Raw genomic sequence first — 22,553 nt, 5'->3', positions numbered from 1 at the left:
TTCATATTTTACATTACTTATGACAACACCTTTCAGAAAGATATATTACTTCATTACCTTGACCTAGAAGTCTGACCTTCTTATAAACTTTGGCCATAACCTACTCTAGAAGAGACAAGGCATTCGTTTTTTTTCACATGTACATGACTTGTGACAAGATCTTTTGGATTGTATTATGATTTGACCTCATGACCTTGTTCTTGAAGTGATGCAGTTTTGGGAAGCTTTAATCTTTGCCATAATTTTTATCAATTCATTAATTTATTTTTTTGTATGATGGACAGACAAGACAGGACATACAAACAAGACAGTTACAATATGGCATAAATAATGGCATCCCAACTACTAAGACACCGAAAACAGGGGACCACAATTCTTTGAATTGGCTTGTTAGACTTCAAATAAAAGTTCATCAAAACTTATGTAAGAACGGAGACAGCTTTGGCGTTTGCTGTCTAATAAGACATGGCCCACTCCTAATTACTAACCCCCTCTCAACCTGACCAGCATCAACACAAAAATCAGCTCAGTCATAATGTTTAATCACTGAAAAACATTCATTTTGGCACTGAGGACATACAAAATGACAGGAAGCATACACATTGTTACATTACACAAATGAATTTTTGATGAATAGATATGACACTGGTGTGAAGAGGAGACCAAGTAAAATTGTCACTACATAAACCTTAAAATATTCTTAACTTCACAACCATGTTTAAAGAAATATTGATAAAATACAATTTTCATAAAATCTGAGGTTTATAAAAACAGTGAGCATCTCTATAAAGTAATACAGAGAATGCATAAAAAAAAATCCTAAATAAATATGTTGACTTCCTGTTTAGTTTTCGAAGTTAATTTTTTTTTTACATAAAAATTCAAAATATTTTTCATGCAATAAAATTCTGTTTCAAAGTCCTATGTTTTCTCCAACAAATAAGAAGTCTTAACAAAAACACAACATGTTTTTGTATATTTATACTCGTACTATACTAGAAAGTTATGGAGAAGTAGTAAAAATGCTTTTGAGTTTACAAGTATATTTCAGCATACATGAACATTTACACATTTTCTAAGCATTCATAAAATCTATTTAAACCAGAAGTCTCTGATGAGACTGTAGCTCTACTGGTCTGTACGTATAATGAAGGAAAAGTAGCACTTGGATTTGAAACTTTGCAACACGCAACAATAAATAGAATTATGTATCTTAATGTAGTCTACTTCTGTGCCAAGTTATATTAAAATCGAACGAAAACTGTAGGAGGAGTAGAGTTTTGAAAGTATTTCACAGAAATTTCTATTTTTAGTAACCATGACAATAGCATTCATTGAAATCAAAAACCGAAACACATATTATGTATTGTAGTGTAGTCTACTTGTGTGCCAAATTAGATTGAAATCAACCAAAACTTTAGGAGGAGTAACGTTTTAAAGGAACTTCACAGAAATTTCTATTTTTAGTAACCATGGCAACACAGTTCATTGAAATCAAAATCCGATGCAGTAAATTATGTATCTTAGTGTAGTCTACTTGTGTGCCAAGTTATATTGAAATCAGACCAAAACTGTAGGAGGAGTAGCGTTTTAAAAGAATTTCACAGAACTCACTATTTTTAGTAACCATGGCAACATCGTTCATCGAAATCAAAAACTGATGCACTAAATTATGTATCTTAGTGTAGTCTACTCGTGTGCCAAGTTATATTGAAATCAGACCAAAACTGTAGGAGGAGTAGTGTTTTGAAAAACTGTTTACAGACAGACAGACAGCTAGATAGACGGACGGACAACGGACACCTTACTATCGCATAAGCTCTTCTGGTCTCTGACCAGTAGAGCTAAAAACTATGAGAATTCATATGCATGTATAAAAAAGCTTGTATTCTTTTATGAGCAGTTATACATAACACAGCATTTGTCTGTGTTTACAAAAAAATTAAAAATACTACTAAGAGCAGAAGATGGGAAATACTAAAAGTACATATAGATTGGAGCAACAAATGATAAAACTGAAAAATATAAAATGCACATGAAAATGAAATATACAACATATCCATGTATACATATGAACATACAGCTTTTCCCCATTCAGTTCGCTGTCTATTTAATTAATGGCTAACACATCAGAGAGTATTTATCATCTAACGGTCATTATTAACTAGCTGCATACTACCTAATCCTCGATGCTATGAGTTGATCAAGACTATGAGATACATCTATTGGATAAGGAGTATCTTCCTGATGAGTGGAAAATGTGGTGGATCCAGGAGTTATAAGGAGCAGTTATATATAATATGAATCAGAATCCAACATAAAACCATCTGATTTCGTCACACTTTAAAGTCATAACTGTATCTAGGGTGCCCTGTATAACTCAGTCTTCTACCGTTGATTAAGCACTGAATGACCCACTCTGAGGCCACCAATGGGATTGCGTACTTTTTGCTGTAACGTAACACAGATTTAGGACAGGTGAGATCAGTCACTATCACATTTACAGGAGTACCTAAAAAAAAATCAACAAACAATTACAGAAGGACATTTCACTAATTTATTACAAGAGAAATGCATCTCTGAGGTCCTTGAATCTCTCTTAAATAAAACAGGTTTTCAAAATGAACAGTATGTTAAGTAAAAATAGCTTCAAAATGTATATACATGTAGGTATGAAAATTCCACCATTGATGACCTTGTTCTTACCAGAATTTACTGATGGCAGCTTGTCCAGTACCTGACATCCAGCTAACCTCAGTGTAAAGGACCACTCCTCCAAGAATTTCTTGTGGGATGAGGACACAAACACAGATAAGCCCTTTAGATCACCTTTCCTGTTAGACCTGAATGTAATCAAGAACAAATGGGATGATTTGTGATTTGTGGGCTGGCATTTTTAGAATCACCCATGTACTTCATTACATCTTATAAACATACATCTGTCACTCTCCATTTTACTTTGTAGCTGCACATGGGGAAAAAAAAAACCAAAAAACAAAAAACAAAAAACCCCAATACAAAAAAACTAGTAAAAGTGAAGTAAATAAATGATAAATGATACCCACCATTCCATTAGCTTCCTCTTTTCTATACTGACTCCAGCTTGCAGTTTGTAAGCTTTGTAATCCAACAACATTCCCTAATTATAATAATTTAAAATTCTCTTTCAAAGGGAGTATCAGTAAAAATCAAAATATATCAGTCAATGCTTGTATACATGTAGTGAAACCTAAATATTTTCGCAGAAGGCTTAAAATTTCCAGTTTCCCTTAAGATTGAGACCAATTCTCAAGCAAATAATTTTGTTCCCCACAAATTGACTAACCTCAGAAGATGAATCCCTTATCCAAAGGTGAGATACACATGGAATGGCTGCTGCCAAACACTGGAAGTATTTAATGGTCCTCTGGTAGGAATTAGAGATCAGAAAACACTGCTTGGCACTGGCAATCTGTCAACAATTACAAGTTGTTTTCTTTCAATTATTACAAGTGGCCAATCTATATTTTTTATGAAATCAAAATTATCCAATACAAAAAATACATGTATATGCATTACCATCATTTTCTTCTTCATAGATTAACAGTTTGTTTTTTTGTAAAAAAAAAAAAAAAAGTAATACCTACTGTTTTTTGTGCATAGAATTATGTCCAAAAACCAAACAAAATGATGTACTGGATATACATGTATCAGTATTCGAGATACGTACACCTACACATATATAACAATAGATTTAACTCTATGCTGTAAATTACATTTATTCACAAAAAGTCAGATGAAAAAATAAATTCTATATATACTCTTGGGCTTACCATTATGTACATGTATATTCAATTTTCTTCTTATCCAATTGAAGCAAACTTAAATAAAACATGAAAACTCTGTAAACAAGATTAATCAAATCTAAGACCTCGTACCTCAGCCTCGTCAAACTTGTCGAGGACCCTTCCTCCCCCAGCTACGATCCTCCTTGTGATGTCTTGTTTATCAAAAGGAGCCTCATCATCATCTGTAAAATGTTCAGTGGTTTGTTCAATTCACAATTTCATATTCTGTATGCTACCTTCTGGGTTATTTTTGCTCAATTCATTCCCACCATCAGGAAGTAAACTTAAAACTACTAAACTTGAAGCAAGGGTTTATGGCATGAAAGCAGCAAGAGAACAAGCTGTTTCGGCAAAAATATAAATCCACTGACAGATGAAAGTTCGATTTCACCTTACAATAAACGAGGCCGAGTCTTATTATTTCTATCCTAGATATTTTGATAATTTTTTTTTAATGAATTTTTACTATTATATTAATTATTTTAAGATAAAAAAACCAAATGTTTACCATCCTGATTTCTTAGGGGGCCATCTCAAAAGTTGTCAAATTTCACTATTGGACCCTATGGGAATTTTGTTGGAAAAGTGCCAAATTATCGTATTTTCCCCATATTTTTTGTATTTCTGCCCTAAGGATTTCCTTTTCAGTCAAATACATGAAAGTTATTGTAAAAAGTCACCAAATACCATTGTAAAATTTCAAAAATGTTGACCATCTGGTTTGGTCTAGGTATTATTACAAAGTTTTTTTTTTTCCAATGCCCAATACCTCTAAATTTGCCACATTGCGGTATATATTTTGTATACAGTATATCGGCGCAGATGAATTATTTTGGTTAAAAGAATAACAATGTTTAGATTGCTGGTATGATTCCTTTGATGTTCTGTCAACAGTTTTTAATAAAATGTCCATGGACGCCTTGAATACTCAAGCGAGTTATGCGTCATTCTTCAACCTCATGCACTGCTTACAGAACCGAGAACAGTGACGTCGTGAAAGCCATTTCAGCGTTTATTCCTAATCATTGTCTTAAAAGCACATTTTAAAACCCACAAACGTTACAGATAATGAAAAATAATGTTAATTTTGTATCAAAATTACAATACTTAGGATAGGTGTTATGCTGCACCTACGACTGCATGAACTAAAAAGCTGTGCAAAGTCACGTGCACTCAAATTAGACTCGGCCTCATTAAATTCTATTTGAAAAACAAATGCTCCTGAGGAATTTCAATGCATTGCCAGGTACAAAATGAAGAAATTCTATCTCAATGATAATTCTCGTATTAATGAAGACCACAGAAACTAGTGTTTCCTGTTTAAATGAAATTTTCTTACTTTCTGCTGAGCTCTCATCAGAGGTCAAGTTTGGATTGCGCAGGAGAGCCTTTTCCTCTTCTTTAAAGTCTCTGGATTTCTCCACATAAGTCAGCAGAAACACAAGACCAGAAAATGGCAATGGATTTGAGGGCTGCTTCTCTTTGTCAAATAAACCTTATAAGGAAATGAAGAAGTATAATTTTTTTAACACATCACCCACACTCACATTAACTCGTATTTTCCTGAATATTTAAGCTTACCTTGTCTGATCTTTGTGGATGACACATTCAAGATTACCTTGACTGACCGTTGTGGGTGACACATTCAAACTTACCTTCTCTAAACCTTTGTGGTTGACTCATTCAAGCTTACCTTGTCTGACCTTTGTGGGTGGCTCATTCAAGCCTACCTTGTCTAACCTTTGTGGGTGACTAATGCGTGCCTACCTTGTTTGACCTTTGTTGGTGAATAATTCATGCTTACCTTGTCTGACCTTTCTGGGAGATCTCCTATGTTCAATAGGAGAAACTGCCACAGGTATATCAGGATATGTAGGGGTGGATTCAGGGTCTGCAAGTATTTTAATTACACATCAATGTAAATAAAGTTAAACTTTGGTATCTCAAACATTGAAATCTCAAATACCATAGATACGTCAAAATGATTAGGAAGACCCAACCATTTTTTTAAAGATATTTTAAGATCAATATCTCAGCCCCATCAAGTTCAAGATAATGAGGTTTGACTGTGAAATATTTCTTACTTGTTTAATGCTGTAAATCACCTTTTATTTGCAAGAACTTTATTTAAGCATTATGATGCATGACTGCTCATGAATAATTTCATTTACATGTAAACATGTATTTATAATTACCAAAATTTGTGAAAATTTTGACTCCCTTATGAATACTAAACAACTATCTTGACACGAAAATAAAGTATCAAGAAAATTGGTGATCTACAGTAAATGAAACTAACAGTATCAGTATTCTCAAAATGATTTGTCAGGTCCTAGACTCAGTGATTGGGAAGGGCTTGCCCATGTGCCATAGTCGCATTGAAGTGAAAATTGGCACATTAGATCAACCATTGGTGGCGCCAAGGTGCGCATTCAAATCTTCGCAATGTAAGTTAGAAATATATTGCATAGGTTTACTTCGGTTTAAAATGCAGTCATTTTAATGCAACAAATTTCATTGGTTAAAACCCGTCAAAAACTGCTTCCTGTTACATGAAGCGCTTTATAAAGGACAACAAAGGTACATTACCTCACTCATTTTCAATGTTTAATTGAAATTTTGACGTTATTGATCTAATATTCAAGAAAAACATATTGTTTGCGGGTTCCTTTAAATGTGCTACACTGCATACGTGAAAAATAAAATTTGGTTAATGAAGAAATGTGTTTCTTTTCGTATTTGACGTTTGTTTGTCATTTTATTTTTTTCTTAAAATGGCCCATCAGAATACATAGATGGCTCATTCATTTTCAAAATGGCCCGTTAAAAACTTTGACAGTTGCGCCACAATCTCATTGACCATGATGGCCTTCCCAATCACTAAAGACTCATGGATTACACCCCAACCATTTGGTAAGCTCCAAAAATAATGAATTTAGAGCTATTGGTATCTACTGTAGCAATAAAATATACAAAGAAAAAAAATTACATAAAATGTCACCACTGGAACTTGTAAAACTGTGTAATTATACTATATGCATATATGTAACTTGTGTTTTTTCAAAATGAAGATGTTCAATTATTCAGTAATAAAGGATTCTTGTTTTCTGCTAGAAACCACAGAGCATGAACATGTTAAAAATTTCTGTTGCAGTATCCAAGTTTATGCAAACATTAACATGAACATGTTGGTTTGTCTACCCCTTAGACTTTCCATTTTGGTAAAAAATAAATAAAACTATAACCCTACCTACTGCTTTCCTTTTGCCCTTCCCCTTTTCTTTTGGTGTAGGTGTACTGGTTGCTTTCTGTGGTATGGGTGGGAATTTCTTCCTCAGGGCCCTTGAAGTTGAAGGTTTCTCTAGGTCTGACTCTTCACTCTTCCTCACACCTTTTGATGTAGAGGGTTCCTCAAAATTCTCTGTTTTGTTGGCTGCTCTTCTGGTTGAGGGTCTGTGTGGTTTAGATTTGCTGGTAGTATCTGTAGAATCTGATGATTTACCGACTCTGGACTTGGTCCACTCACTCTGAGCATACTTACTGCCCGCCCTTCTCTTTCCTTCCACAAGGTTATCTGTCAATTTAGAAATTCTACATACAAGAAGCCAGGCTATGAAATAATTAACATTTATGACACACTAGTCTAGAGGACTAGTTAAGAGTATGAAGAACTAGTCTCTTGCCAACAGTTCAGGTGCCCAAAACCTTGGAACCTCAAAGATCTTAACTCCCCCTCCTCTCAAAATGAACACCACTTATCCAAAGGATCGAATACTTTATTTTTCCATTCAAAAGGTAAAAATGGCACTATATAATAAAGATTCTGTGAAAGTCTCATTAGGTTTTATTCAGTGGTATAGGAGGAGTTGCAGGTAAAAGATGGGAACCCCACATATTATAGAAACAAGAGGCCCATGGGCCACAACGCTCACCTGAGTCAATATGGCCCTGCTGTTCTTCGTCAGCAGATTTCTTCTCTTATATATTCATATAAAGCTTTGATGGCCTGTTCTAGGCATACCCTACCCCAGGTGCCATGTTATGAATGAAGCTGAATATAAACCTTCTGAGGATGCTGCTATATTCAGATAACTAATCATGGTTTTGTTGTTCTTTAAAACAGAATTTTAAAGATGTCTGACACCCTACCCTGGGGTTGGGGGGTTGGGGGGTGGGGTAGGGTCATGATTTGAACAAACTTGAATGTACACTACCTGAGGATGCCTCCATATCAATATGACTAATCATGACTTTGTTGTTCTTGAGAAGAAGATTTTTAAAGATATTTCCTATATACAGTATTTTCTTTCGTAAAACTTTGATCCCCCATTATGGCCCCACCCTACTACTGGAGGATGCATTGAACAAACTTGAATCTACAATACCTGGGAATGCTTCGATATCAATATGACTAATCATGACTTTCCTGTTCTTGAAAAGATCTTTAAAAATTTTTCCTATATATTCCTATGTAAAACTTTGATCCCCCATTGTAGCCCCACCCTACCCCCGGGGGTCATGATTTGAACAAACTTGAATCTACACTACCTGAGGATGATTCCATATCAATATGACTAACTCTGGCTTTGTTGTTCTTGAGAAAAAGATTTTCAAAGAATTTCCCTATATATTCCTATGTAAAAATTTGATCCCCCATTGTGGCCCCACCCTACGATCGGGGGTCATGATTTGAACAAACTTGAATGTACACTACCTGAGGATGATTCCATATCAATATGACTAATTGTGGCTTTGTTGTTTTTGAGAAGAAGATTATTAAAGAATTTTCCTATATATTCCTATGTAAAACTTTGATACCCCATTGTGGCCCCACCCTACCCCTGGGGGGTCATAATCTGAACAAACTTGAATCTACACTATGTAATGAAGGTTTCACATAAGTTTCAACTTTTCTGGCCCAATGGTTCTTGAGAAGAAGATTTTTAAAAGATGACACCAAATTTTCACCAATTCTTAATTATCTCCCCTTGGAATAGGGCGTGGCCCTTCATTTGAACAAACTTGAACCCCCTTTACCCAAGGATGCTTTGTGGCAAGTTTGGTTGAAATTGGCCCAGTGGTTCTTGAAAAGAAGTCAAAAATGTGAAAAGTTTAAAGACAGACAGACAGACGGACTACAGACAAAATGTGATCAGAAAAGCTCACTTGAACTAACAAGAGGCCCAAGGGCCAGATCGCTCACCTGAGGACTGTGGCTAGGAAAAAAGGAAAAATCAGTTTAGTATTGAAAAGCATAAATGCATAAGTGGTCCAAACCTACTCCTAAAAAGGGAGGGGGGGGGGTCATGATTTGAACAAACTTGAATCTACACTATCTGAGGATGCTTCCGTATAAATATGACAAACTGTGGCTTTGCTGTTCTTGAGATTTTTAAAGATTTTTCCTATATATTCCTATGTAAAACTTTGATCATACATTGTTGCCCCACCCTACCCCCGGGGGTCATGATTTGAACAAACTTGAATCTACACCACCTGAGGATGCTTCCACATAAATATGACCAATAATAGCTTTGCTGTTCTTGAGAAGAAGATTTTTAAGATTTTTCCTATATATTCCTATGTAAAACTTTGATCGTCCATTGTGGCCCCACCCTACCCCCGGGGGTCATAATTTGAACAAATTTGAATCTACACCACCTGAGGATGCTTCCACATAAATGTGACCAATCATAGCTTTGCTGTTCTTGAGAAGATTTTTGAAGATTTTTCCTATGTACACCTATGTTAAACATTGATCGTCCATTTTGGCCCCACCCTACCCCCGGGGGTCATAATTTGAACAAATTTGAATCTACACCACCTGAGGATGCTTCCAAATAAATATGACCAATCATAGCTTTGCTGTTCTTGAGAAGAAGATTTTTGAAGATTTTTCCTATATATTCCTATGTAAAACTTTGATCGTCCATTGTGGCCCCACCCTATCCCCGGGGGTCATGATTTGAACAAACTTGAATCTACACTACCTGACAATAATTCCACATGAGTTTCATCTTTCCTGGCCCACTGTTTCTTGAGAAGAAGATTTTTCAATAATGCCATTAATTTTTTGCTATTTCGTAATTATCTCCCATTGGAGGAGGGCGTGGCCCTTCATTTGAACAAACTTGAAACCCCTTCACCCTAGGATACTTTGTGCCAAGTTTGATTGAAATTGGCCTAGTAGTTCTGGAGAAGAAGATGAAAATGTGAAAAGTTTACGACAACAACGACGCAGACGACGACAGACAACGGACAAATTTTGATCAGAAAAGCTCACTTGAGCCTTCGGCTCAGGTGAGCTAAAAATGGCAGAATCCATGTTTTGCTATGGGAGACCCAAAATATGTGTCTGATCAAAACGTAAAACAGAAGATGAGCAATGCCACTCTGTAATAAAAATTTGTGAAAGTTTCATTAAATTGTATTCCGTGGTATAAAAGGAGTTGTGGATAAGGGATAGCTACCCCCAAGTGTAACAGACCGATGGGAGTATGTACAGATGGACACCCCTATCACTATATACCTGCCACTTTTTAAGTGGGGGTAATGATGTGGCAATTTTGAATACTGCCCCCCAAGATACATGTTATACACATTACTATTACTTACCCAGACTAACATTGCCTGGATTGGGCTCTACAGTGGGAGCAGATTTCTGGGGGGAGACTGGGAGGTCAGTCAACAACAGGTTGGCCTGGTCCTCATTTAAGATCACCTGACTCTTGTGAAACCTGTAAATAAAGTAATACATATATACAGAAAGATAAGTAACTGACAGAGACAACATAGGTTCCTAAGATTGCTGACCATTGACAAATCAACCCCAAAATATGAATATGATTAAATGAACTCCCTAGAATGGTGATATTATTTTGATGCACGTACATGTTTTTATGTAATCATTCTTTTTATATTCATTGTACATGTATTTTTTTACAGGTACAATGCATATTAAAACAATTAGTATTCCCATAGAATTCACTGGAAATGAGACTGCCATACCAAATAAATTTTACTTTATGTACATGTACATGTGAACTAAACTAATTCCACAATTCCTGTACAGATACCAGATAGAAGATAATTAACGCTATAAACAGAATGCACCTATAGTATATACACATGTATCTTTCTGAGATCACTTACACAAGCAATAACAAAAATTACTTTTCGTGCTAAAAATATCATTTTGTGCTAGTAAAAATCACTAAATCAATGTTTAGTTACTTACATTCGTTGTTCCCCTGAGTCCTTCTCCACAGAATATTGGACAACCCCTCCCTTCTTTTCCTGGCCAACAATCAGACCAGCATCAAAATAGCCATCCTGTGACTGAACCATGACAGGTTGACCCAAGGGGAGTCGCTCCACCCACAGAATCTGAGAGTGTCTGACCCAGCAGGAGTCTCCGTCATCAAACTTTACCTGGTACCTGTGATGTCAGGATAAATATAATGTTAGGCTGTATAAAAATACATCTAATACAAGATGTCAAAATGTGAGACTGTATTTCAACTAGAATCTACATCTAAAGAGAAGGTCAAACAAATAGATAAACTGCACAGATTAAATATAATGATGTTAACAAAAAGAAAGATTATTCAAGAGGAAGATAATTATCATTTTATGATCTTTAACAACTCCAACATTTTATACCTAGATCCATCCACTCTCAGTATTGTTCCCGGATAAAAATATCCATCCTTCCACTTAGCCATTATCCTAGAATCTGTAATAAGCAGACAATTTATTAAACAAGAAATTACTAACAAGTCTAGTTGATTCTTCTAAAGCTACAATTTTTTGTCTTTCATATTAATGTATTTCGAGAAGTAATAGTAATAACTGAAAGCTACAATTGAAAACCATTGCCTCAGATAATATGCAAGTTTTGAGATTATCTCCCTTGGTGCACTCTTTTGTTATGGAGGGGAGTTTGGTTTCCAGGTAAACCGTCAGGTGGGACAGTTATTTTCATTGGATACGTTACATCATGATACATGTATATGCCAGTCTGTCATAACTGATTGTCGGGATGACTCAACTCAAAAATTACCGAATTGAAGTAAAGGCATAATTTTTTCTTCCTACTAAAAAAATCGGATCAAATGAAAATATCAAAGTGGATAAGACTTTTCAGATGAGGGAAGACATATGGAACTCTAATGAATACACAAGCATCTGATCATTGCATGTTGGCATTCTGAATGACACAATGACTCTCTCTTATAATAATTTCAAAGAGCCCACTAATCTTTTAGAAAAGGTTTTACAATCAAGGAAGCATCTTTTTGACAAAGACTATGACGGTTCTTTTGTTTTTGTTTTTTTTTTTTTAAATTTGAAAATATTTTATATAACCAGTCTGAGATTAAGAAATTACAACAAAATACCTTTAACAGGTTCAGTTCTAATCAGTCCAACACCAGTGGTTTCTGATGTTGCTGTGATGTTTTGTTCATCTTGAAATGGAACCTCAGAGCTATTGAAAAAGAAACAATACCTAATTCTACAAGTGCATTAGGCCTAAGTGAATACATGTATCATCACAATGTTCATATGCACTGAATGATATCACAGAAATGTTTATTTTGTACCTGACTTCTCCACTAGATCCAACCTTCTGTCTTTCCTCTGGGATATCTCTACTAGCTCCTAAAAAGTTTCATTCACATAAACATACTGTAGAAAAGATACAGTATTTACATACACATATATTTATTTCCCTAAGTCAAGCAATCAGTTATTATTCAAAGAAATGGTAGTAAAATACAGTATACATGTACATGTAACAGGCATAATGCTAGACTGTTCCAAGTTTGCATGTGTCGCCTTGCATCATTAAAGACATAATTTAAACTAAAAGGTGGTATTTTTTTTTTTACATATCGTACTAGCATTATAGTTCAAGCTAAGTTCAAGCTTGGATTAACAAGAGTTTGTTCCTGTTCATCATTAATATTACAGCATTATTCCTAGAGAAAGAGTGATGGACTATATCTACATGTACATGCATACATCTCAGTAGTTTGACTTAAGAGTCTGTGATCTGGTTGACCAAGGGTTATGATGAAACACTAGGATCAAAGAATTCAACTTCAGCATCAGAGAAACAGGCATTTCAGAAAGACTTGAAGAATATTTATTTTCCTCAAATCAAAAGACTGATGAAGGCAATGCATTATAAAATCTGAATTGCAACTGCTGTACATGGTGGACATACTCTCTATATTTGGGAGGGGATGGGGTGGGGGTGGGGGGTTGTTGTTGTTATGAAGTTACTTGTTACTTTCTGAAGTTAAAAGATAATGTACAACGTTTTAGTCAAATCTACTGCATTTTTAACTCAAGTTATCTCTTGCTGTTAAAATCTGTTTTAAATTGTGAATATCATTAGATAGAAGTTTGTTGCCTTTCTTTCTGCAGAATGACTTACCAGTACTGGTCCTGGGTTTACTGACTACTGACTCGGCTTGGACAGATGCAGGATCAAAAACGAATCCAGTGGAGACATTAGGTGTAAAAGAAGCAGATCTTATGGAGGCAGCTTTTGGGACTTGAGAGGTGGTAGTAACCACAGGCAGCGGTGCCAAAACTCTGTCTACAGGCTCGGCTAATTCCTGGACAGGGGAGATAACCTGTGATACCTCAGTACTGTAAATAAAAAATGGGTCAAATTATGTTGCTTTTCTTTACTTCTGCTATTAAGTACTTTGGAGCTTTTTCCTCTGAGTGCTTCAAGTATATGCTGAGTTAGTGAGACATATTTACAGATTAAATGAAATGTTCTTTTTATTGTTCTTTAAACCAACCTGCCATCCAGACTTAAGATGCTTGGTTGCCTCGATGGTACATCATGTTCACTCAATGAAGAAGGAACTACAAAAAAGTTTTTGTAAAATTATTAACAATATATATATCTGAGAGTGAAAATGTGGTATATTAACAAGTACTGAACAGTTTCATCTTTTCTCCAGTAAAAGAGTATAATTATGTTCACTGTACTTCTTACTTCATTTTTTCCTTACCATTAGATGAACCTGACTTTGAAAGACTTGAACTTATGTCACCAAGGTCTCCCGAGGTCAGGGAACTTCCTGTGCGTGATGGAGACAGAGTACTTGGAGACAATGCCTCCATTTCCTGATAAGTCTTCACTTTAATAGTTACGGGTTCCTTTGAAACCTGTACAAAATTTAAATGTTACTCGATTACATTAAAACACGATTATAGCAAATCATCAGGGAAGAATGCATTGCTTTGTTGTTTCCATAATTTATATCCGGTTTACTATTCAGTTCATTAGAGACATGTACATGTATTTGAAATATTCTTTTTTGTATAAAGGTGCTTTACTGTATACTTCTGGATGCAGTAAAATAAAAACTGCATGTATGATGACAAAACTGAAAATCTTCTCTGAACATTCACTTTGATAGCTAACTACAAGTAAATTCTTGTCAGTGATGTACACGTACCTCTTTCTCTGACTTGGATACAATCTTTCCCTGCCTTATGATCTCTGTTATTTCTGTCCGAACTTCAAACTGCTTTACCTTCACAATGATGGTCTTACGTTCAACATCTTGTGAAGCAGTCAGTTGCTGAACAGTTTTAAAAAAGAAATTGAAATATGTGTTAGTATTTTTTTCCCCTAATTACTGTATTTATTCAAATACTGCAAATTGTCAAAATTCAGATTGAAAATGAATGACCAGTCTTGTATTTTCTCAGTTAAGAACAATCTGTAAACTAGACTACACGTCTATAACAAGACTACACATGTCTATATACTGGACTATGCAAGTCTATAAACTGGACTACATAGGTCTATAAACTTGACTACATACGTCTATAAACCAGACTACATAGGTCTATAAATTGGACTAAATATGTCTAGAAACTGGACTACACATTCTATAAACTGGAATACATATGTCTAAAAACTGGACTACATATCTTTATACTGGACTACATAAGTCTATAAAATGGACTACTCACGTCTACAAACTGTACTACATACAGTATGTCTATAAACTGGACTACATATGTCTTTAAACTGGACTACAAATGTCTTAAACTAGATACTCAAGTCTATAAATTGGACTACATGTCTCTAAACTGGACTACACATGTCTTTAAACTGGACTACAAATGTCTTTAAACTAGATACTCAAGTCTATAAACTGGACTACATGTCTATAAACTGGACTACATGTCTATAAACTGGACTACACAGGTATATAAACTGGACTACACAGGTCTATAAACGGGACTACACAAGTCTATAAACTGGACTACACAAGTCTAAAAACTGGACTACACAAGTCTATAAACTGGACTACACGCCTATAAACTGGACTACACAAGTCTTTAAACTGGACTACACAAATCTATAAACTGAACTATACATCTATAAACTGGACTACACAAGTCTATAAACTGGACTACACAAGTCTATAAACTGGACTACACGTGTCTATAAACTGGACTACACGTCTATAAACTGGACTACACAAGTCTATAAACTGAACTACACAAGTCTAACTAGACTACACAAGTCTAACTAGACTACACATTACACCTACTTGATCTAGATCTGATGACTTCCTCAGTGGAACCTTGAACCTCGGTTCTGTTTGACTGGTCCTGATCTTTGATGGTCTGTTTGTTGGGGTCACTGAAGTGGACATCAGAGGTGGTTTGGCCAGAACAGATTCTAGGGATGATGCCCGGGCAAGTGGTGGAGAAAGCACAATGGTTGACCTCTCTGATAGCAGACTTGGCCTTGTCATATTTATCTGGGAGCTCTCCTCACTGCTGGTAGATGAAGTTGTAGTCACTGTAGGGGTTGTCAACAAAGTGGGGGTTACTGCTTCTGTGGTTTCTTTCTGAGAACTTTTTCTGATGCGACCTCCTGTCCTTAGCTTTGTTAAGCTCTTTCTTTTCTTCCCAGAGACAGGGGTTTGTACAATTGGATTTGCTGGTTGTCTGCGTTTCTTCTGTGCTTTGGTGACCTAATCAAAATGTAGTGCATGTCCATATACATGTGTAAGGACATACATGTAGTTAAGTTTATACAGTTTTATTTGAACAAATTTAGTCCATCTAATTTAACAAAAGTATGAAGGTAAGAAATTGTATTTCAAAAACATTTAAGTAAAACAAGAGGCCCATGGGCCACATCGCTCACCTGAGTAGCTTTGGCCATGCTGTTCTTTACCAGATTCCCCCCCCCCCTTTTAAGATACCTATTGTGGCCCCGCCCTACCCCCGGGGGTCATGATTTGAACAATTTAGAATCTACACTACCTCAGGATGCTTCCAAATAAGTTTCAGCTTTATTGGTCCAGTGGTTCTTGAAAAGAAGATTTTTCTTATAAATTTCAATGTAAAACTTGGATTCCCTATTGTGTCCCTACCTACTCCCAGGGGGTCATGATTTGAACAATGGATGCTTCCACTTAAGTTTCAGCTTTTCTGGCCCAGTGGTTCTTGAGAAGAAGATTTTAAAAGATTTTTCCTATATATTTCAATGTAAAACTTGGATTCCCTATTGTGGCTCTGCCCTACCCCCAGGGGTCATGATTTGAACAATTTAGAATCTACGCTACCCCAGGATGCTTCCATATAAGTTTCAGTTTTTCTGGCCAAGTTGTTCTTGAGAAGAAGATTTTTAAAGATTTTTCTTATATATTTCAATGTAAAACTTGGATTCCCTAGTGTGGCCCCGCCCTACCCCCGGGGGTCATGATTTGAACAATTTATAATCTACACTACACCAGGATACTTCCATGTAAGTTTCAGCTTTTCTGGCCCAGTGGTTCTTGAGTAGATTTGTAAAGATTTTTCTTATATATTTCAATTTTAAACTTGGATTCCCTAGTGTGGCCCCGCCCTACCCCCGGGGGTCATGATTTGAACAATTTATAATCTACACTACCCAAGGATGCTTCCATCTAAGTTTCAGCTTTTCTGGCCCAGTGGTTCTTGAGAAGATTTGTAAAGATTTTTCTTATATATTTCAATGTAAAACTTGGATTCCCTATTGTGGCCCCGCCCTACCCCCGGGGGTCATGATTTGAACAATTAACAATCTACACTACCCCAGGATGCTTCCAAACAAGTTTCAGCTTTTCTGGCCCAGTCGTTCTTGAGAAGAAGATTTTTAAAGATTTTTCTTATGTATTTCAATTTTAAACTTGGATTCCCTAGTGTGGCCCCGCCCTACCCCCGGGGGTCATGATTTTAACAATTTAGAATCTAAACTATCCCAGGATGCTTCCAGATAAGTTTCAGCTTTTCTGGCCCAGTGGTTCTTGAGAAGAAGATTTTTTAATGACCCCACCCTATTTTTGTCTTTTCTTGATTATCTCCCCTTGTAAGGGGACTTGGCCCTTTATTTTAACAATTTACACTCCACTTTGTACCAAGTTTGGTTAAAATTGGCCTAGTTTTTCTTGAGAAGAAGTTGAAAATGTGAAAAGTTTACAGACGGACGGGCAGACGGACGGACGACGGACAACGGGTGATCAGAAAAGCTCACTTGAGCTTTCAGCTCAGGTGAGCTAAAAAATTATGTTTTACTTTTATCTGAGTAGTTTCAGGTTCACGGTTTTGATCCACTTTTTCTTCCTCTGGGATGTGTACAGGAATGGCTATCAAGGGTTCTGGTTCGTGACTCTGAACAACTACTTCCTGCTCAGCAATGTGAGTGGTACTCTGCTCATCCTCCACGCTAGCCTGGTAGCCCCCCTCTGTAGACACTGAGGTCTTCTTGTGGAGTGATACTCTCGACTGGCTACCCTCACTAGAAATAGATGGAACCTTCCTTAATGGAGTTCCTCCTGATGTCACCTTGTCTGTCAGCTGTGATGTCTTTTCCACTGAAGTAGTTTCTGGGGTTCCAGTCAGTTTTGACTGTGACTTTGTGATATGACTGGCGACCTCATCTAAATCATCCTGACTTAATGGCTGAGATTTTTTGCGTTTGTGCACAATTACTACTACTTCATCATCACTAAAAATATAAAAAGATTGAACAATAAAATAAAAAGAGATTTACATTTATTTATTCTAAGAGAACCTTCGAACAGAATATACATGCCTTGATCAAATGGTGCTATTAAAAGAGCACCTGTTGGAAACAAGCCCCTGTACAAGTCTGCTTACCTGTCCTCTTGAATCAGTCTTTTCTGTGGAGAATCTCTCCCTGTTACACTTCTGAAAACATTCTTTTGAGTCTCCTCTGAGTCCCTGATTTTTATGTTCTGTACATCTGGCTGCTTCAGGGTAAAGCTATGACTGGACACCTGGGATTGGGACTCCATTGTCCCAGGTATTGCAGAATGGGACTCCATTGTCACAGGTATTGCAGGTGGTGTGTCTTCTAGACTGAAGGTAATCAGAAAAGTTAAATTGATATTAAGTTAAATATACAATGTAAGTATCTCTACCTCAGCTGGGCTGATAAAAAAAACAACTTTAAGATCACAGTTTTCAAGATCTCAATCCTAAACTACAGTTGAAACGTTGGACTCACTTCAAAATGTCCTTGGTATTCAACATACCCAAACTGATTTGTGATACCTAAGTTCAACTATAATTGAATTCCAGGCAAAAAAATATTAACATGTAATAAACATTATCACAAACTGTTAAACTTCTTTACTTACTCCACACATAGATGACTGGGCCCCTGCTCTGGACTATCCAGAATATAATGACTAGGCCCTGCTTCTTGACTGGTTCTTTCACTTGCCTTGTCTTCAACTCCAGGTTTGGATGATTTTCCATTCAATATTTTTGGATGTAAAAGCTCCCCATCTTTTGGCAATGACAATGCAAAGTTTTCTGCAAAACAACAATGCTATTTATTTCCTTACAATCAAACCAATCAGATATGAAGCAGCAAACGAAAATTTTTATGTCTCATGTCCTAAATTTTTTTTTAAAAATGACACTCTATTGCATTTTTCACCTGATTCAGAAGCCATTGTTACATCCATTACTCTGCTTTTGGTCTCTGAAGCCAATTTCCTAAGTTCACTAACATCTATGTCCTGGTCTCTATCCAGTTTGGATGGCTGAGAAAGACAAGCTTTTCTCTTTTGCTGCAGTGTCTGCTTTTCTGTTGAAACATATATGTACATGAAGGCCTTGAGTAGTTGCTGAGAAAACTGTGATAGAAATTTGGTATGGAAAGACATAGGGATAAACAGGAAGTTGACATCAGATTCATACAAAAATGAATCCCACCATGTGGCATGCCTTAAACAAGAGGCCCATGGGCCACATCGCTCACCTGAGCACATTTGTTGGGCAACAGCACAAATCGGTTCAGTATTGAAAAGTTTACGGGAAGGGGGGGGGGGGGAGGGGGGGGGATTTTAAACTACCTGATGATGCTTCCATGTCAATATAACAAATGGCTTTGTTGTACTTGAGAAGATTTTTAAAAATTTTGATCCCCCATTGTGGCTCCTCCCTATCCAAGGGGTCATCATTTCAACAAACTTGAATCTACGCTACCTGCAGATTCTTCCATATCAATATGATAAACATAGCTTTTCTGTTCTTGAGAAGAAATGTTTTTTCTATATGTTCTTATGTAAAACTTTTGATCCCCCATTGCCCCCCCCCCTCCACCCCAGCCCCACCCCCGGGTCATCATTTGAACGAAATTGAATTTAAACTATCTGAGGATGCTTTCACATCAAAATGACTATACATGATTTTCAGTTCTTGAGAAGAGGATATTTTCCTATATGCTCCTATGTAAAATTTTCAATCCCCCATTGTGGCCCCACCCTATCCCCGGGGGTCAGCATTTGAACAAACTTGAATCTACACTTTCTGAGGATGCTTCTATCAAAATGACTAATCATGGCTTTGCAGTTCTTCAGAAGAAGATATTTTCCTATATATTTCTATTTAAGACTTTGATCCTCCATTGTTGCCCCACCCTACCCCCAGGGGTCATGATTTGTACTAAATAGAATCTATACTACCTGAGGATGCTTCCACATAAATATGATTAATCATGACTTTGCTGTTCCTGAGAAGAAGATTTTTAAAATTTTTCCTATATATTTTTATGTAAAACTTTGATCCTCCATTGTGGCCCAGCCCTACCCCCGGAGGTCATGATTTGAACAAACTTGAATCTACACTACCTGAGGATGCTTCCATATAAATATGACCAATCAGGGCTTTGCTGTTCTTGAGAAGAAGATTTTTGAAGGTTTTCCCTATATATTTCTATGTAAAACTTTGATCCTCCATTGTGGCCCCGCCCTACCCCGGGGGTCTTGATTTGAACAAACTTGAATCCACACTACCTGACGATGCTTCCATATAAATATGACTCATCATGGCTTTGCTGTTCTTGAGAAGAAGATTTTTAAAGGTTTTTCCTATATATTTCTATAAAACTTTGATACTCCATTGTGGCCCCGCCCTACCCCCAGGGGTCATGATTTGAACAAATTTGAATCTACACTACCTAAGGATGCTTCCACATGAGTTTCATCTTTCCTGGCCCTGTGGTTCTTGAGAAGAAGATTTTTAAAAGATGCTATTAATTTTTCACTAATTCTTTATTATCTCCCCTTAAAAGAGGTGTGGCCCTTCACTTGAACAAATTTGAATCCCCTTCACCCAAGGATGCTTTGTGGCAAGTTTGGTTGAAATCTGCCCAGTGGTTCTGGAGAAGAAGTCGAAAATGTGAAAAGTTTACAGACAGACAGACGGACAGACAGACAGACAGACGGACAGACGGACTACAGACAAAATGTGATCAGAAAAGCTCACTTGAGCTTTCAGCTCAGGTGAGCTAAAAAGAGTGTGCTAAAATTTTAAGCATCTGTGATAAGTAGTTGCTGAGAAACTGTGACAAAAATTTGGTATGGACAGACGCATGGATAAACAGGAAGTTGACATCAGATTCGTACAAAAATGAATCCCACCATATGGCATGCCAAAAGAAAAAGTGTGCTTAAATGTCAAGCATCTGCAAAGAGTAGTTTGCTGAGAAAACTAAGGGCAGGCAAACAGACAGACAAACACAAAGACCAACAGACAGAAACACAAGGGTAAAACAGTAGATGCCCCTCTCCTTCAGGGTGGGGGTATAAGAAAAGGATGTATGCTCAATTACTCAATACAAACCTGTGACTAGATCCTGACTTTTGACCAGTGGAAGCCTTGTTCTGTTTTGGTCTGGGACTACCTCTATATCTGTTTCTCTGCCCGATTTATCACTCTGTGATGGTGTCAATCGCAAGGACAACTCCTGAGATTCTGGCACTTGGTCCATCTCTGTGAAATCATTTAGACATTGTTCAGCAAACCCACAGTGTAGTATCTCCAAGTGCATATATATTTATTACCACTTGTTTTGAAAGTTAAGGTTGAATGACTCGTTTAAAAATTTACTTCTAACACAATCTTTTTTTTAAAACTAATATTACCTTCTTTTTTTAAATGATACATTCATTTGACATTGTTAACATGTCTTATAGAAATCCTTTTGCTCTTTGACAATGTGAAACTCTAATTACAAATCTGCTCTGGTTTTGGCAAACAAGTATGCATGAGTAAAGTTCAAATTCCTAATGCATTCTCATTTTTATATACAAATACAATTAATTTAAAAGATATTTTTTTTAATTTTTCATTTATTTGTACCTGTAGGATCAGTGCTGTGGATAGAAATGACGTCCATGAACTCAGTTCCAACAACTTCTACCGAATCAGCTGTGTGTTTCTGGAGAAATTTTTTTTGTTTCAGTTCATTATTTTCCAAGATAATTGATTATATTTACAGAATGGCACAAGTTATTTGCCTTTGTTGAAATTGTGCTCTTTTTATATTGATGATGCAATATGTTTCATAATTATTGATGATGTAAGCCAAGACCATGTTAAAATTTGAACTATCCAAATCTATTGATGCTGAGATAATAAGGTTTATGAATTACATGTCAAATGAAATACATTAGGTAATTGACCATACTGTACTGTACTAAATGTATAATCGACATGTTGCAAGTTTTAAAACAAAAATTATTCAAAAGAAACATACTGGTGAGTCCAGATAGGTGTTTCAGATCTCAGTGATACAACTGTATTTTCTAGATTATTTAATGATGTTGAAACTTTGATCTTTCAAATAAAATATTGCTTCCTTGTGATCCACTTTTTAAAATCAGCTAATTTATAACTAACACCATATTTTTTCATCCAAATGCTCCTTTCAAAATTTTATATAAAAACCATATGAACCATTGATATGGGATTCAGAGAAACTGTAAACATGTGTATGTGTCGAATATTACAGAAAAATTAAATCTATCCAAACAAGAGGTACTGTGAGTGAGCTCTCAAAATAATAACCCCAATATGATATTGCCCTTTTATAATTTTGTAAATATGATCTTGAACTTGCCAAAATGACCTTGGTTAAAAAATGATATATCTTCTGGTCATAAGAATATGGACATTCATTGTCTCTCCATTCGGAAATTATAGACCTAACATGAATTTTACTTTTCTGCTAGTGACCTTGACCTTGTCACAATGATCTTGGTAGATTCAAAACTAAGTCAGGGCTCACATCAACTAAAAATTTAAATTCAAGGATATCCAGCTAAAAATTATAAAACTCCATCTATTTCCAGCAATATTTTTCCATTAGCTTAAGTGTACAAAATTTTGCAG

The 22,553-nt window shown here is 36.1% G+C and overlaps 1 protein-coding gene across 1 annotated transcript in view; it reads right to left on the bottom strand.

Annotated features, from left to right (window-relative positions):
• Nucleotides 1-525: 525 nt before the first annotated feature.
• Nucleotides 526-22,553, bottom strand: part of LOC133173695 (TP53-binding protein 1-like) — a 29,608-nt gene continuing 7,580 nt past the window's right edge. Inside the window, exons 9-32 of the mRNA XM_061308697.1 lie at nt 21,522-21,600; nt 21,003-21,152; nt 18,814-18,963; nt 18,509-18,686; nt 18,006-18,227; nt 17,421-17,853; nt 15,422-15,850; nt 14,312-14,437; nt 13,862-14,018; nt 13,646-13,712; nt 13,270-13,487; nt 12,431-12,488; nt 12,227-12,315; nt 11,490-11,562; nt 11,065-11,265; nt 10,443-10,564; nt 7,078-7,401; nt 5,632-5,718; nt 5,167-5,322; nt 3,918-4,009; nt 3,326-3,451; nt 3,066-3,139; nt 2,707-2,843; nt 526-2,512 (exon numbers count right to left, since the gene is read on the bottom strand). Coding sequence (XP_061164681.1) covers nt 2,337-2,512; nt 2,707-2,843; nt 3,066-3,139; nt 3,326-3,451; nt 3,918-4,009; nt 5,167-5,322; nt 5,632-5,718; nt 7,078-7,401; nt 10,443-10,564; nt 11,065-11,265; nt 11,490-11,562; nt 12,227-12,315; nt 12,431-12,488; nt 13,270-13,487; nt 13,646-13,712; nt 13,862-14,018; nt 14,312-14,437; nt 15,422-15,850; nt 17,421-17,853; nt 18,006-18,227; nt 18,509-18,686; nt 18,814-18,963; nt 21,003-21,152; nt 21,522-21,600 — 3,924 coding nt within the window. The 3' untranslated portion in view covers nt 526-2,336. The remainder of the gene's footprint in view (nt 2,513-2,706; nt 2,844-3,065; nt 3,140-3,325; nt 3,452-3,917; nt 4,010-5,166; nt 5,323-5,631; nt 5,719-7,077; nt 7,402-10,442; nt 10,565-11,064; nt 11,266-11,489; nt 11,563-12,226; nt 12,316-12,430; nt 12,489-13,269; nt 13,488-13,645; nt 13,713-13,861; nt 14,019-14,311; nt 14,438-15,421; nt 15,851-17,420; nt 17,854-18,005; nt 18,228-18,508; nt 18,687-18,813; nt 18,964-21,002; nt 21,153-21,521; nt 21,601-22,553) is intronic.

Source organism: Saccostrea echinata, unplaced genomic scaffold, assembly GCF_033153115.1.
Source record: "Saccostrea echinata isolate AGI-Se365-2 ecotype Australia unplaced genomic scaffold, CSIRO_AGI_Sech_v1 ptg000002l, whole genome shotgun sequence".
NCBI classification, from domain to species: Eukaryota; Metazoa; Mollusca; class Bivalvia; order Ostreida; family Ostreidae; genus Saccostrea; species Saccostrea echinata.
The sequence above is the reverse complement of the archived record's forward strand: the minus strand, read 5'-3'. Positions and strand labels throughout refer to the sequence as shown.